The sequence below is a fragment of the Sebastes fasciatus genome, chromosome 5 (genome assembly GCF_043250625.1).
Source record: "Sebastes fasciatus isolate fSebFas1 chromosome 5, fSebFas1.pri, whole genome shotgun sequence".
Classification (NCBI taxonomy): domain Eukaryota; kingdom Metazoa; phylum Chordata; class Actinopteri; order Perciformes; family Sebastidae; genus Sebastes; species Sebastes fasciatus.
Genome location: NC_133799.1, coordinates 15,980,491 through 15,995,838, shown reverse-complemented (window position 1 = coordinate 15,995,838; position 15,348 = coordinate 15,980,491). Strand labels below are relative to the sequence as shown.

The 15,348-nt window shown below is 41.0% G+C and overlaps 1 protein-coding gene across 1 annotated transcript in view; it reads left to right on the top strand.

Annotated features, from left to right (window-relative positions):
* insrb (insulin receptor b) overlaps positions 1–15,348 on the top strand; it is a 92,789-nt gene that overhangs the window by 18,387 nt on the left and 59,054 nt on the right. Inside the window, exon 2 of the mRNA XM_074635301.1 lies at positions 10,991–11,539. Within this exon, the coding sequence (XP_074491402.1) occupies positions 10,991–11,539 (549 nt within the window). The remainder of the gene's footprint in view (positions 1–10,990; positions 11,540–15,348) is intronic.

The following is a 15,348-nucleotide window of genomic DNA, read 5'->3' as shown; positions in this document are numbered from 1 at the left end:
GAGCACCACCTGGTTTAGCTGTTTTGTAAGGCGTGGCCAGAATATTTCAGATTTTTTTCTTTTCTTGGTTTGTGTATTACCAGCTGTCCAATTATTTTCTAGACAGGGAACATGTTGGTTACAGTCGGTCATGGAATTAAGCGGAAAGGCTGACTAGATCTGATAGAAAATTACACTACGCTGTGCTGCAGAAGCATGAGGGAAGGAGAAACAGAAAAGGTTGGAAATGGAATGAGGAACTGGGCAATAAGGGAAAAACCTCAGATACAAAGACAATGAACATCTTATCTGCTTCACATATGGACTGAGGATTTTGAATTCTTGGCTTTTGTTTGCTGGTTTTGAGTATGGAGTCAGCGCAGTATGCTGGAGATATAGAGACCGGCTAGCAAACTGTAAGGTCGCCAGATAAAATGTATTTGAATTGTCTTGTCAAATATGAGCAAATTTAAGCCCTCAGGTTAGCCCCTTGTTCTGCTTTTGAGTGTGAAAGGGCCTTAGAGTCTCTGACATCTTATATCATATCAACCTTACATGCAAGGCCACGGTCACATTACAAACAAATGTGGCCCATATCCGATTTTTTTTTGCTCTAAAACAGTAACGTTACACATCTAGTTAGTTCACAGAAGAGCTGTTGAAGTTAAATATCAGCCGAAATTAAAAGTCTTACTACGTCATACGTTATGATTTAGGAGTATCATGTGTGTTAAATTGAGCAATATTTAACAGAGTCTGGCAGTCACTGGACTCCAACGACTCTAGTGTGTATTTTCGGAACAATGCGCCATCGGATGGCAGTCCCCGATGTGTGTGACGTCATTGGTGGCATGTGAGGTGTTTCAGGGCAGAGATCCGTTCACACTGATGTCAGATATGGGTCACTTCATACATGAACGTGAACAGTCGAGGCAGAAAGATATGATCTGGGCAAAAAATCGGAATTGATCATTAAGCCCTGTAATCTGAACGTAGCCTAAGATGGACATGAGGCATGTATCACTGTCAGACTATGTGTATCCATGCAGTGGATATTTGGTGTTTGGGTTGGTGGACATGGACTCGAGGGATCAGTTCCTATCAGGTGCCCTGTCAGTCTTAGAAGATGTCAAACACACATTCTGCTCTTATTTATTCTGCCCTGTGTTCCTCCACTTTGCTCCTACACCTGTCTTTTCTTCTCTCTCCTAGCAGCCTCGAGTCGAAGGTCGAACCGAGCTCGGAAGTAGAAAATAGCGAGTCATTGTTTTTAAAAACAAGTGCCCCCCCTCACTTCTTTTTCACTTCCTTGTTCCTTCTCTCTGTTTATATTCTGTCTCTCTGTCTCCCTCTGTCTGTACCTATCCTCCCTCCATCCCTCCCTCCCTCTCTCCTTTGCCAGTGCCGGAAGGTAGATGGAAGGAGGCGAGCCAAAGTCACCAGTGTGATTTGATTTAGGGCTCTCTTTTCTTGGCCAGCCATCTGACAGCGCAGGGCCTGCATGTTGCTCTTTTCTACCCGCTTCAATCTGCCACAGCCTGGCCCGGTGCCACAGCTGTAACGGGACCCAGCGTTGTGTATAAATAGGCTCGGCCAGCTCCCCTTGCCATGCTCCTCAATGGGAAGCTGAGGCAATGGAGGAACAGGTGCTCCAACCCACACACTCCCTCTCTCTCCGCTCCCAAGCCCCCCCACCTTTATCTGATGCCCTCAAATGTGGTAGTGCAGGTCAGTCACGTATCACTTGGTCCCCTCTTATTGTTAACAGAAGATTTCTTCTTTAAATATATTTCCTGTGTGGTTTTAATTTAATGGCGCGCTGCGATTATTTCCACTCTTCAAACTGCCCCCCTCTCTGTCTTTCCCTGGCTCACATACTGTTATTTTGGTCCTCAACTCTCTTTGTTTTGGAGGTACAAGTTGGTACATGTTAATCAAAATGCCTCTCATGCAATTTCTCAGCATCATTTTTCACTGTAGAAAGCCACAGCTTGGCAGTGGGCGCACGGGGAGCTGGCTTTACTTCTCAGGACTTTCCACAGCTATATTAACAAACAAATGCATTTTTCCACTGGCAGTCAACTTGGCACCGCCGCCGCATATTCTCTCTCCTGGGGTTTGTTCAGCAACTGAGCTGTTGACAAATCTATAATCAGCAGATCACCTCATCGGGGGCAACAACGTGCGTCTAAGCTGACAGAGAGAGGAAACTTCTCACAGTCCAGAGTTAGCCGCCACCTGGTTTCATGCTAGACAGGTCTGGTTTCACGCTAAGCTAACGCGAGGCCGCCCTCTGCTACGGCGAAAGGCAGAGGCAGGCTGGTCCCCGGGCCACAGAGGGCTCCACTCTCACCTTCTAAAGCAGCCAGTGTGATCCACTTTCTCACTGCCAGCCAGCACGGGGCTAGCCAGCCAGCCAGCTACTGTTAGTCGATGCATATTAAATTCTCTGCAGGGGGCACAACTCTAAAAATAAGAGAAGAATCTGTCTGAAATTGTAGCTCCACTATAACGGAGGCTGCAGCTGTGGGTGCTCACTGAATGGTGGAGATGGCAGTTTCTGTCAGAGATAGCCGTTTCATCGGCATGACCTCAGTTGCACCGGTCATGCTCAAGTAATTCTTGAGCCGTAATTATGGCGAGCTTATTCTGCGAGCTAATTCTGCTTCATATTTGACAAGGATGTGAAACAGACAGATGACGTGCTAAAATGGCTCGGAGCTAAAGTGAAATTTGCCAGTATTTCTGCCGTTTTTTGAGTCACATAGAATGAGTGTAAAAATGGAAGAATGTTTGCTTTTTTGATCACACTTATTAGAAACAGCCGATACTTATGATTTAGAGCCGACTTGGATGATATTCCTATGATCTGAGCAAGGAAAAGAAGTGAAAGGAGAGAGATTACACGGATGATCACACTGTTGTAAGCACACTGCATGAACCACAGTCTTTCATTCCACAGCTGTGTAGTAAAATCATCATCATCATTATGTTTCTCTCAGTCGCACACCATATAGCTACTTCACACAGCGTTTAAGTTTTCTTTGAGTCTGAACACGTCTAAATCAGAGTTGAAAAACTTGATACCAGTATTCAGTTAATCTGTTGTTCAGAATGGCACCTTTTATAATCACTATCTGTCCTGCTGCCATACAGTAGCTTGCCAAGTAGATTAAAAGTACTGGACTGTCTTGAGACATTGTTGGAGTAATTTTGACACCTTAGTTTCAAATTACACATCACAGAAAGCAGAAGGACTGAATGGATTATAAATACAGTATACTTTGTCACTACTCACATTTTAAATACTCCATTTAATAGTTTTCACATATGCAATCTATACTATTACTATTCAACTTCATTTTGCTCCTAAAGGTTTGTGTGAGGACAAGGAGCTTATGCCGCAATATCACAGTCAATGTTTGTTACAGCAACAGGACTACATAAGTTGTGTAACGTTGCTGCTGACGTTTAATTTTAGAGCTGAACAAAACATAATTTCAGCATCAACATTACAATGTCGTATGTGCTGTAGTGACATGCGAACATGCAATGTAATAAGGCAAGCTAGACGCAACATCGTAAACTAAGGAGACATTTTACTGCCTGATAGAAAATGAAAACTATCAAAATTCACTTTTTATGACCAATTTTGAACGTGAACAGTCAGTCCCTTTGATAAATAACATAATTCAGCCTCATTTAATTACAGTTTGGTTACTGGTTTCACATGCATGCACAACAAAAGCGCGATCGCAGTCATTCTCAGAGCGGATAGAAGGTCTCATTTCTCATTATTTCTGATTTCTATTATTTATTTATCTCCATATATTGTGTTGTATACGTAGCACTAGATACATAATTTACACGCTACCTTTTTTCTATTTTTCTTATACTTAATGCTTTATATAACAGCAACTGTAATGTATAATAAAAAAGAAGAGTAATGGAAAAAAAATGTATCATAATATAATAAATTATACATAACAATGTTTTTTTCCCAGTATCGTTAAGCTCTATCCCATCCTGGTATATTGCATTATGAATAAAATAACCAAAATCTAAGACGATATCTGGTCTCATATCATGATATGATATAATATTGATATATTGCCCAGCCCTAATTATCGCCCAAACCTACATGTAAAATAGCATGCAGGCATTGCTTGTGTGAACAGCAGGAGCTGCGGCCTTCTCTGGAACAGTTTGGGTAATTTATTCAGTTTCTGTTACAGCACGAATGTGTGAAAAGACCTCATAACTATTCAAAAAAGGGACAAATGTCTAGACGGCGGCATCTTTTTTTGACTTGTTTGTTATCAAGAACCATTTCTGGGAATGCAGTTCCTCAAAATGTAAAATTTTGCAAGGGAATTTGTTAATCTCCTATTGAGGACTTAAACTCGTTCACCTCGCTCCATCGCCGAGCTTTTTCCTCTGCTGTTTCTGTTTGTCTGACACCCCTCTCTTCCTCCCTCTCTCTTCCTCCTCCTCCTCCTCCTCCTCTTCTCATTCCTGCTGCCAAATTAAGTGTCAAACAGACAGGGAAGGCGGGTGGATGGCCCACATTTCGCCTATAGAGATCCACAGTATGGTACAGTACGTTCCAGTCCGTGCTCTGCTATTCCATTCTCTGCACCGATACGGACCTCGCCCCCTTCCCCTCCTCCTCCCCCTCCGCCCCCCACCCCCCCAGGCTCATTAGGGGCTGATTGGGTTGTTATTGTAATTAAGAGCTCCTGTACAGCCAGTGAGAGCACCAAGCTGTCTGCTTATGGGTGGTCCTCAGAGGGAGGGTGGGCTTCAGAGGGGTCACGGTCATTGTCCACCAAAAACCCCCCCGCCCGCACAATGTCTACCAGGTTGTTTTTTATATGAAGCTACGTTTATATAAGTCAAAATGTAAATTAAAACAGCAGCTCCTTGTGTCAGAGCATTCTTGTTTGACAATTTTCTTTCTTTACATGACAAGAAATGAAAAACTGTGCAACAGGTGTCTTTCTTGCTTGATCTCTGAAGTCATCCAGTCATAAGCTCAGTTTGTTGAGTATTTTATGTTGTAGGTGAAAATTGCTTATTGTTGTGTTTGTGACCAGTAGTTAGCAAACTCTCCCCCTCCTCCCTCCTCACTGTGAGTCTGTGTGTGTGTGTGTGTTGCTTGTCATGTAACAGCGGTCCATAGCGGCCCTCCATTCATGCATGTGATCACCAACCGTCCTGTAGGTCCCTTACGTCACCCTGCGTTCCTGCCTGGGCTCAGGTTACACTTTCACCCCGCTCACTCCCCCTCCCATCATTTCCCTGCCGCCCCCTTCACCCCCTCTTTTTGCCCGCGACCCGTTTTCCCTCTGACTCTCCCTATTGGCGCTCTCCTGCGTCCCCCAGCTCCTAAACCTGGGAGGAGAGAAGGAGGAGATAGCTCATTATTTTAAAGACACAGTGGCTTTCGCAGCCAACCCCTGACTACATAACAACCCTTCCTCCACTCCTTTCCTCCCACCCCCTTCCCCATCTGCCCCCCGATGACCCACGACCCCTCCTCACTCCCCCCCCCCCCCTCTCTCGTTCCTGTCAGTCGAAAACAAGACTCCATTTTGCGGAGGGAGCTCCCAGCAGCGCCGCGTACTGCTTCCCCTCATGGCCCACTAACATTTCTTTGTGTCAATAAAGCTCTTCCAACAGGAGACGTGACATACTGTATGTGCTGGCCTGTTAGCACGCTGTGTGAAACACCTCATTTTCCAGTAACACATTTCTTACCCATACTTTAATGTGAAAAGGTCATGTTTGTGTCCTCTTGGTGTTTTCTTGAAGATCATTGTGGCCAGAGGTGAGTTGCACCCTGGCCCTGCTGCTGTTGCGTAACGTAGTTTGTTATGTTGCCGTGTTGCACAATAGGTATCCGGTTAGTGCTGCAGGCTGACAGCGAGTGGGTGGCCTGTAGGCCTGTTTGATGTGTCCAGGAGATAAGGCAGGAGGGGCAGAGAGGTGTAAGGTTGCTGGGAATAACACCAACTGCCACATAGTGGAGGAAGAAGTGTGTTTTTGTGTTTTGGTTCCTGATACAGTATGTGTCTAATAAAGAGGGTGCGGCCAGGCCAAAGTGGCTGGCTTGCGTGAATGAGTAGCTGTTGTTGTTTCAAACTCAACCTTATCTGATGAGATGCTTAACAGCCGAAATAGATTTATTGTCTTATTTTATGAGTTGTTTTTGGCTGCTGGCGAGGCTTGCTGAGGGCAGGAAGTGTGCAAAGTTGAGCTGGCTTTGGCCACGTCTGCACTAATGTGGATACATTTCAACGCTCCATTTAAATGTTTTCAAGGCTGCAATTAACGATTATTTTCATTGTCGATAAATCGGTTGATTATTTTGTCGATTAATTTATTAGTTGTTTGGTCTATAAATGTCAGAAAATGGTGAAAAATGTCGATCTGTGTTTCCTAAAAAGCCCAAGATGACGTCCTCTAATGTCTTGTTTTGTCCACAACTCAAAGACGTTCAATTTACTGTCATAAGGGAGTAAAGAAACCAGAAAATATTCACATTTAAGAAGCTGGAATCAGAGAATTTTGACTTTTTTTTTCCTTAAAAAAATACTCAAACCGATTAATAAAATAGTTGCCGATAATAGTTGACAACAAAACGATTAATCGTTACAGACCTAAAATGTCTTCTATCCAAGCTGATGTTTTCAGATTGTTTTTGATTGATGGAAGTGATTTCGGTACACGGTGAACGACAGACAGTGATGATTACTTGTTGCTGTCTGACCTAGTTGACAATGAATGGATGAATACGTTGATGTTTCTCAGTGTTTTTTGTCAAAAATGGAATGTCAGAGCGACGAAAAGTGAGAGGAGCTTCATATGATTTTATAATTTATTTATAATTTATTTTGTCACTTTAATACAGAACTCCTGCTGTTTGGAGAGATATTGACGGACTACTTTTGCAGACACAAAGGCATGTTAAAACTTCCAGAAAATTGGCGGCTCCATAAGAGTCGAAGCTCTGCTGCGTTGTTTTGGAAACGTTTTCGGTCAATCTTGTGTACAAAGGAGTAAAGTTGATGGCTGCTGTTAAATATCTCACCTGCACAATTCCTTTTATCTTTAAAGTTTTGTCACTATGTCAAATAAGATAACTGTTATCAACATACCTGCCTGCGTTTCATTACTCTTTTGTTAGGTGTCTAGAAGCAAATAACAAGATTTTGACATTCAGGCTTGCTATCGTGTGTATATCTCTTTTAGTTTAAATGTTTTTTGGATAAATCGTATACTGAATTGTGAAGCTCTTTATTTTATTCTGATTTATTTATTTTACTTTACACTATCACAGAACACATATCAGGAACTAATTTACATGCTTGAAATAATGTGAAACACCGATGCCTTGCATGGCTTTTTAAATTTCAATTTGACTTTTTTCCCTTCAGCCTGATGCAGACATTTTTTCAAAGTTAATAACAGGAGGCTACCAGTTTGTACTTAGCAAAATACCTTCTGACCATTTGATATCTGACTTTTTCCACACCTGAATAAAGCGCCCCAGTTGCCAACACGCTGTTGTAGTAAACAACACGGTTTTATTTGGCCGTGTAGTGATTACAGGCTTTATTGGCTCCTGTCCATTATGAGAAGTCACTTAAACCGTCTCATTGATGTGCTGCTGGTCAGAGTTTGCACCCAGATTGTTGACATGTTTGTCTCGCTAACCATTAACAGAATGGGAAGTTAATAGGTAGCTTACACCTGGGAAATAACCGCGGTCAATAACAACTCAATGGAACAAAGTAGTCCACTGCAATGCATTCAGACTTTTTATCTATTTTAAGATGCATGTTTTAGTGCAATTGATTATTTTCTTAGTGTGTGCAAAGTGGTAGTGGAGAATTGAGCGTATTAAATGGGGAACATAGCAAAAGGTGGCGAGCAGATGGGGTTCACACCATTAAGATGCATGGAAGATGCTTACAGACGGAGTGTGATTAGCAGGTGTGCGTCTGTATCATCGATTTGAAAGCAGCAGACGAGATGGAGACCATTAGATCGCTTCTCTGATAAGAAGCTCATTTTACCCTGCATGCACAAGCTCGGGCCCTTTTCAATATACTTGTTTTTTTAACAAATTGAACTTATATTGATGACAGATATTCACATTTGATTACCACAATGGGTTTAATGTTGAATATGCTTATTTTCCTACAAGCCATTCTTTTCTCTTTGTTGCAGTCCGATAAATGACTAAGAGATGTAGCCTAATGTTTGCTTCTCGTAGAGGAAACAAGTTGTAACGTTTCATTATTGCTTTTAAATCCATTCTTCTCGCATGTTGCTTATTGACCATAACCATCTGCTTTGGGCCGTTATGGCTGGTAGTATGGTTGATACTAGAGCTGCAACAATTAATCAATTAGTTGTCAACTATTAGATTAGTTGGCAACTATTTTGATAATCGAAAACAAAAAGTCAAAATTCTCTGATTCTAGCTTCGTAAATGTGAATATTTTCTGATTTCTTTACTCCTATGACAGTAAACTGAATATCTTTGAATTGTGGACAAAACAAGACATTTGAGGACGTCATCTTCGGCTTTCGGAAAAACCGATTGGCATTTTCACAATTTTCTGAAAACGAATCGATTAAATGAGAAAATAATCGACAGATTAATCAACAATGAAAATAATTGTTAGTTGTAGCCCTAGTTGGTTGCATGGTTGTGATGTGAACAAACTAGTATTATATGTCTAACCACTACCTGTGTAGATAATGTGTAAGTTCACTGAGTTTAAATGGGTGTGTCGACGTTGCAGAGTTTATGCAAATGCACCTCTTATTGTAACACAAACATCATCTGGCGCGTCGCCGCATCAAGCAGTCAGTCATAACTCTTCTATTTTAAACAGCAGGTCTGTTCACATGAGCACATGACACTTGCTTTGACAAAGGTGTTGGCGGATGAGCCAGCTCATATTTTTGGAGTGATCTGGTAGAGAAACATCCAACCTATATGACCATCCCTGATGTATTTTGTTGGAGGAAAATGGTTGCACGGCTTTGACAGCAGCTCATATGTTGCTCTGTAAAAGATCAAATAAGATAATATATTATTTCAACTATGAAGCATTCATCCCTCCCAGTTAATAATTTCCCTTTAACTTCTGTGGAATACATTGGAAATGTGCATCATATTATTTGTAGCGTGCAGCAGCATGCCTTTTCTCTCTGTACATTACTGTAAGTAACTGCCCCCTAATGAATTCTCCTCTCTTCTGATGTATGTGTGTGAATAAGTGTGTGAATGCATTAGCTGGTCCAAATGTGGGCTTGTGCGTGTGTGTGCCAGTGTGCAGCAGCTAAAGAGTATGAATGAGCATGGATAAGCATTTTGCTTCCAGGCTTCATTTCTGTTAACCCCTTCACGTCTGCTTCATTCACATCAGACAGTGCCATACAGTAATTTCCTCTCTGGAGAAATAATGCTGGAGCCAATGAGAAGAGAGAGAGAGAGAGAGAGAGAGTGTGTGTGTGTGTGTGTGAGAGGGAGGGAGAAAGCGCTCGCGGCCAGTCAGATTGTAGAGGGGACTTTAGCGAGGCTGTTTCATGAATGGCTCTGCTCTACTTACTGCAGATCACTGGTGTGTTCAGGGCTTAAATGAGGAAAAAGGAGGTTGATGTTCATATCCTTTTGTTTTGATGCCGTTGGAAATCCACTCTTTTGCCTATTTGGCCCGTTGAATGTATATAAAGATCTATATATACAGTCTATGGTTCGGCCTTTTACTGTAAGCCACAGTTACGTCTCTCCATTTATACTGTGATGTGCTCTCATCAATGTTACACTAAATATGCTGAAACGATAGATTGATTAATTAGTCGTTCAATAGAAAAATAACCACCTATTTCTACTATTTCGAAAATAAGTTAATCTCCAAGTTATTTTTCAAGAAGAACTACCAAATATATCTTAAATCCAGCCTCTCAATTCTGTGGATTTGCTGCTTTACATCGTCTTACGTGATGAACTTGCAATTTAATACCATCACCCTGAGCTTTAGGAAATTGTGACATTTTCAGTATATCCTAACATTTTATTAACTAAACTAGGGCTGCAACTAATGATTATTTTCAATGTCGATTAATCTGTAGATAATTCTCTCGAGTAATTGATTAGTTGTTTGGTCTATAAAATTGTGAAAAATGTTGATCAGTGTTTCCCAAAGCCCAAGATGACGTCCTCAAATGTTTTGTTTTGTCCACAACTCAAAAGATATTCAGTTTACTGTCATAGAGGAGTAAAGAAACCAGAAAATATTCACATTTAAGAAACTGAAATCAGAGAATCTTTCATTTTTTTCTTAAAAAATGACTCAAACCAATTAATAATAATTAATGTAATAGTTGACACCTAATCGATTAATTGTTGCAGATCTAAACTAAACAATGAATTTATTAATGGGAAAAATACAACATAACGTTGAATTAACACCACTCAAAACAGTTTCAACAAAACCTGAACCTTTTAACCTTCATGACGGTGGGATTCATTTCAGGGCTGTTGCATTAAATTTTATTTAATGGGTAGGTGTTATTAATAAACTGACAGCTGAGTGTAAATATACATTTGCTGATGTGCTCTGGAACAAGTTATCTAAAATAAAAGTGTTTTAGGAAAGCTACTTTTTCACTGAACAGCTCCCTCCCTGGTGTGAATTATTTTTAACTTAATAAATGAGAGGCAGGGCAAAGCTCAAAATGTGTCTCAACGAAACAATCAATTAATCAAACATTATTTACATAGCACAAGTCATACATCAAATGCATCTCCAAGTGCTGAACATAACGAGTTAAAAAGAACACAAGTTTAATCAATAAATAAAAACATTTAAGTGAACATAGACATTTAAAAAACAATAGTAAACATAAACGACATTCTTGGATGATCTGTTTTGTTTTATGACTGGCTTATTGTTGTTTCTCACATCTCCCTCCCTCTTTATCCTTCCAGTATGCCAGAGTAAGGACATCCGGAACAATGTGACCAACCTCCAGTCGTTAGAGAACTGCACCATCATCGAGGGCCACCTGAAGATCCTGCTCATGTTTAAGACCAAGACCGAGGACTTCCGGGGTCTCAGCTACCCAAAGCTGCGAGTGGTGACCGACTATGTGCTGCTGTTCAGGGTCTACGGCCTCGAGATCCTCAGCGATCTCTTCCCCAACCTCACGGTGATCCGCGGAAACAACCTCTTCTTCAACTACGCTCTTGTCCTTTACGAGATGCTGCAGCTGAAGGAGGTGGGCCTCCACAGCCTCATGAATATCACCCGGGGCGCCGTGAGGATCGAGAAGAACCCAGACCTGTGCTACCTGGCCACCCTGGACTGGTCCAAGATCCTAGACACGGTGGAAGATAACTACATTGTGGCCAATAAGAACGACAGAGAGTGCGGAGATGTGTGTCCCGGCACGGCCCAAGGTCAGACCATCTGCCCGCAGAACACCATCAACGGACACTTCAGGGGGCGATGCTGGTCACAGAACCATTGCCAGAGAAGTAAGTGTATTAATTTGCTTTTAATATTACGTTTTTTTCCCCATACACTCCCATATTTGTAGATTCAGTGTGACACAAACTTTGCGAGGATATCATTAGAACTGATCTGCTTAGAAGTCATAGAAAAAAAGCTTCTCCTTATACCTCCAGAACTTGCCTGAGAATCATCATGTTTTTAGGTTTTCTTCAGTATCAAAGTAACCCAGTGATAGTTATCTGTATATCCATGTGTACCTTGCAAACAGGAACGGCTAATAGCTAATTCGGCATACTTTTAACAGTTCCAATTTGTTCAAATGTAAAATAATTAGGGCTGTCAAAGTTAACGTGATAATAATGCGTTAACGCAAATTTCGTTTTAACACCACTAATTTCTTTAACACATTAACGCAACTTACTATTCTTTTGTTGTAGAGGGCTCAGTTTTAAAGCTAGAGTGAAGATACTGGCATCATATGAAACTAGAAAACCTAAGAATCCATTGGTACCAAACAATATACTAGCTTGTTGCACCAGTTACGCTAAATTATGGCGAGGAAAAACTGGCATGGCCATTTTCAAGATACCTCAAGATATGTGAATGAAAATGGGTTCTATGGGTACCCACGAGGCTCCCCTTTACAAACATGCTCACTTTATGATAATCACATGCAGTTTAAGGAAAGTCATAGCCAAGTCAGCACACTGACACACTGACAGCTGGTGTTGCCTGTTGGGCTTCAGTTTGCCATGTTATGATTTAAGCATATTTTTTATGCTAAAAGCAGAACCTGTGAGGGTTTCTGGACAATATTTAGTCATTGTTTTGTGTTGATAAATGATTTATAATAATAAATACATATATACTGTATGTATTTGCATAAAGCAAGCACATTTGCTCACTCCCATGTTGATAAGAGTATTAAATACTTGACAAATCTCCCTTTAAGATATATTTTGAACAGATAAAAAAATTTGCAATTAATTTGAGATTAATCGAGATTAAATATTTGAATCGATTGACAGCCCTAAAGATAATACAGGGTAAAACATCAGGGCTCAAGTAGTAGTCCACAGCTAACTAATTGACTTATACTTCCTGTTTACATCCCCAGCAGTTGTGTCAAATTCCTTGGACTTTTGATTAGAAAGTCGATCGTTGTCAGAGGTTTAAACCAGCCGGATACTCGCCAAATGAAAAGAAGACTATGTGTGGACCTCCATATTGACTTACTGTTGTTTGCAGACATGATAGTATAGCACCTTTCCAGAATCCATCACGCTGCTCCTTGTAAAGTGGCCCACTGAGACACATAATGATAATACGCACTGGAGCTTTTTCCCTCCCAGAAATCAATTGAGACGACTGATGTTTTGATTCCAAATGGTTTACGTAATGATTTCTATGATGCGGAGGGTTGCTCCTAATATCAGCAGCCAGGGGTCGTGGACTCCCTCTGATTAGCATTCATTGACTAGAGCATTGTGGGCAAGTGATCTGTAATTATAGGCTCGGGATCTGCTTGATGTGTGGAGTGACTCAACTGCATTGTTGAGTCAGGGAGCTGCAAGCTCAAAGGTAGGCATTATGGGGGGAAAAGTGCAATGAAAGAAAGAGCAAGAGAGCTGATGGACAGGAATAAACAGTATAGTACACTTGTTTGCTAGAAATTGTACAGATTTTCTCTCCTTTTTTTTGTAGAGAAGAGCTGCGGGTTTGCTTGGTGCTGCAGCCAGCTGCCAGTATGTCGGCCAGTCAGTCAGTCAGTCAGTCAGTCAGTCTTTCCTCTCCTACCATAAACACAGAGAATGGCTTCTATTGTAAGACACACAGAGAGAATGCTTATTATTTTTTCAAGGCGATTATAGCTTGTGTTGTTTTTTCTCTTCTGTCTCTGTGTCTGACGAAAGGCTAGCGTTCAAAGCATAACGACCTCGGCCATGTTTATACTTTAACATCGACAGTTGCAGCCCGCATATAATGTTGGCTCCTCGATTTTCTGCCAGGTCTCACTGTCGGGAAAGTAATACAAGAAACGGCTCTCTTTGTGTCTCGCACGCACGCACGCACGCACGCACGCACGCACGCACGCACGCACGCACGCACACACACAGCGCCTGAGAGTTTTGACTTCAACAAGGTGTACAGCATTTAATTTGTTTTAATGGTTAGATTAAAACAACAATTTTTAGCATTACAGATGATGACACTTGACCCATTTGCACCCAAAGACTATATTTAATAAAATAAGGAAAAATGCCACAACATTTGTTGTGATTTGTGAAAAGTCTTGAAATTGGGTACGGACATACAGGAAAAATCACACTTCAATTAATAGTTAAAGTCAGGATTTTTTTTAAATTAGGAAAAAATGCTAACATTGTGTTTATTTAATGTTTTCCATGTGATTTTTTACACTGCATATGTGTGCATATCTTTGATATTCAACTTGGTATGAGTTCATAGATAGATAGATAGATTGTGCTCCTTGTAGTTTGTAAGATACAGCTAGTATTTGAGTCATGGGACTACTGTTTCTGTAAAATAGTAGCATCTATTGCAAAAACAGTCATCCTATGTGCCCAAAGAATATATGTATGATAAAGAAAACTCACTTTTCAACCAAACGGTTTGACCGATTTTGAAAATTTAGGCAAGCCCAGAGAAACACTTCCACCATGGAAATAAAAAATTTCAGCTGTAGGAAAACTTTCTTTAAAATAAAGTTTTGGACTTCAGTGAAAGTTACAAGTAGAAATCCTTCACTTTTACTCCTGCTCGCAAAGATAAAAACTTCTTAAGAGAGCTAATTTTAGTTGGCTAAAATTAGATGAAGAGACAGATGTGAGCATACATCTGTCTGGGACATGTTTTGGCGTGAATGTACAAAATATAAATATCATTGGTCACAATGAATTAAACATTAACTGAAGCAATATGTATAATTCAGAATTGGTGGTGGTAAGTTTGGCCTATTATTTGCATTTGATTTAAACATTTAATAGGATGTTACACCACTTTTTTCCCCTTTTTCCACTTCCCATGCATACTCACTGTCTGCTCTAGTCAATGTGGAACAGTAACTCTATAGGGAACTTTTTACCATTAAACCATTAAAATCAGAATGTGGACTGATAAACAGAAGTGGGTGTACAGTACAGTACGGCAAACAACCTGTTGTACATGTGCGTTCATGTCCCCCTTGCTCTGGATAGGCCATGGCAGCAGGTATGACGCTGTGTTCTGTGTCACGTGACCAGCTCCAGTCTAGTCAAGAGAGCAGGAGCCATTTCTAGAACATGATGCAACGGCTGTCTGCCCCTGCGGCGGGGGGAGTGTGTAAAGGCTACACACAGGGATGATATGTGTACACTTACTGTAAATGCTTGCGAGTGTTCGTGTGTGTTTAATATGTGCGTGCTTAAGTACAGGTCCCCACTGGAGGTGAGAGCCACAGTTCTACAAACATGTTTTTTAACCTACAGCAGTGCTGCTCTAGATTAGAATAATATATAAGTAAAAGTAGGATTAGTGTGACAGCAATTATCACAGTAACAGTAGTAAATGTATTAGTAATATACGCAGTGAGTTTAATACCATGATTGTGCAGCTTATTGCTATGCAGGCGTGTATCAGCCAGTATGAGATGGAAGGATGCGAGAGGTGAACATCAAGAAAGAGAAATGTGTTGTCTCCCTTGGGTACAGTTCTATACAGTGAAACGCGTTCTGGGTGGTGGTGGCGTGAGGAAACTGTAGGATCTTTAATTAGAGCTTCTGTGAATGAAAACTCACAGTTTACAAACTCAAATGCACACACAAGTGCGTGT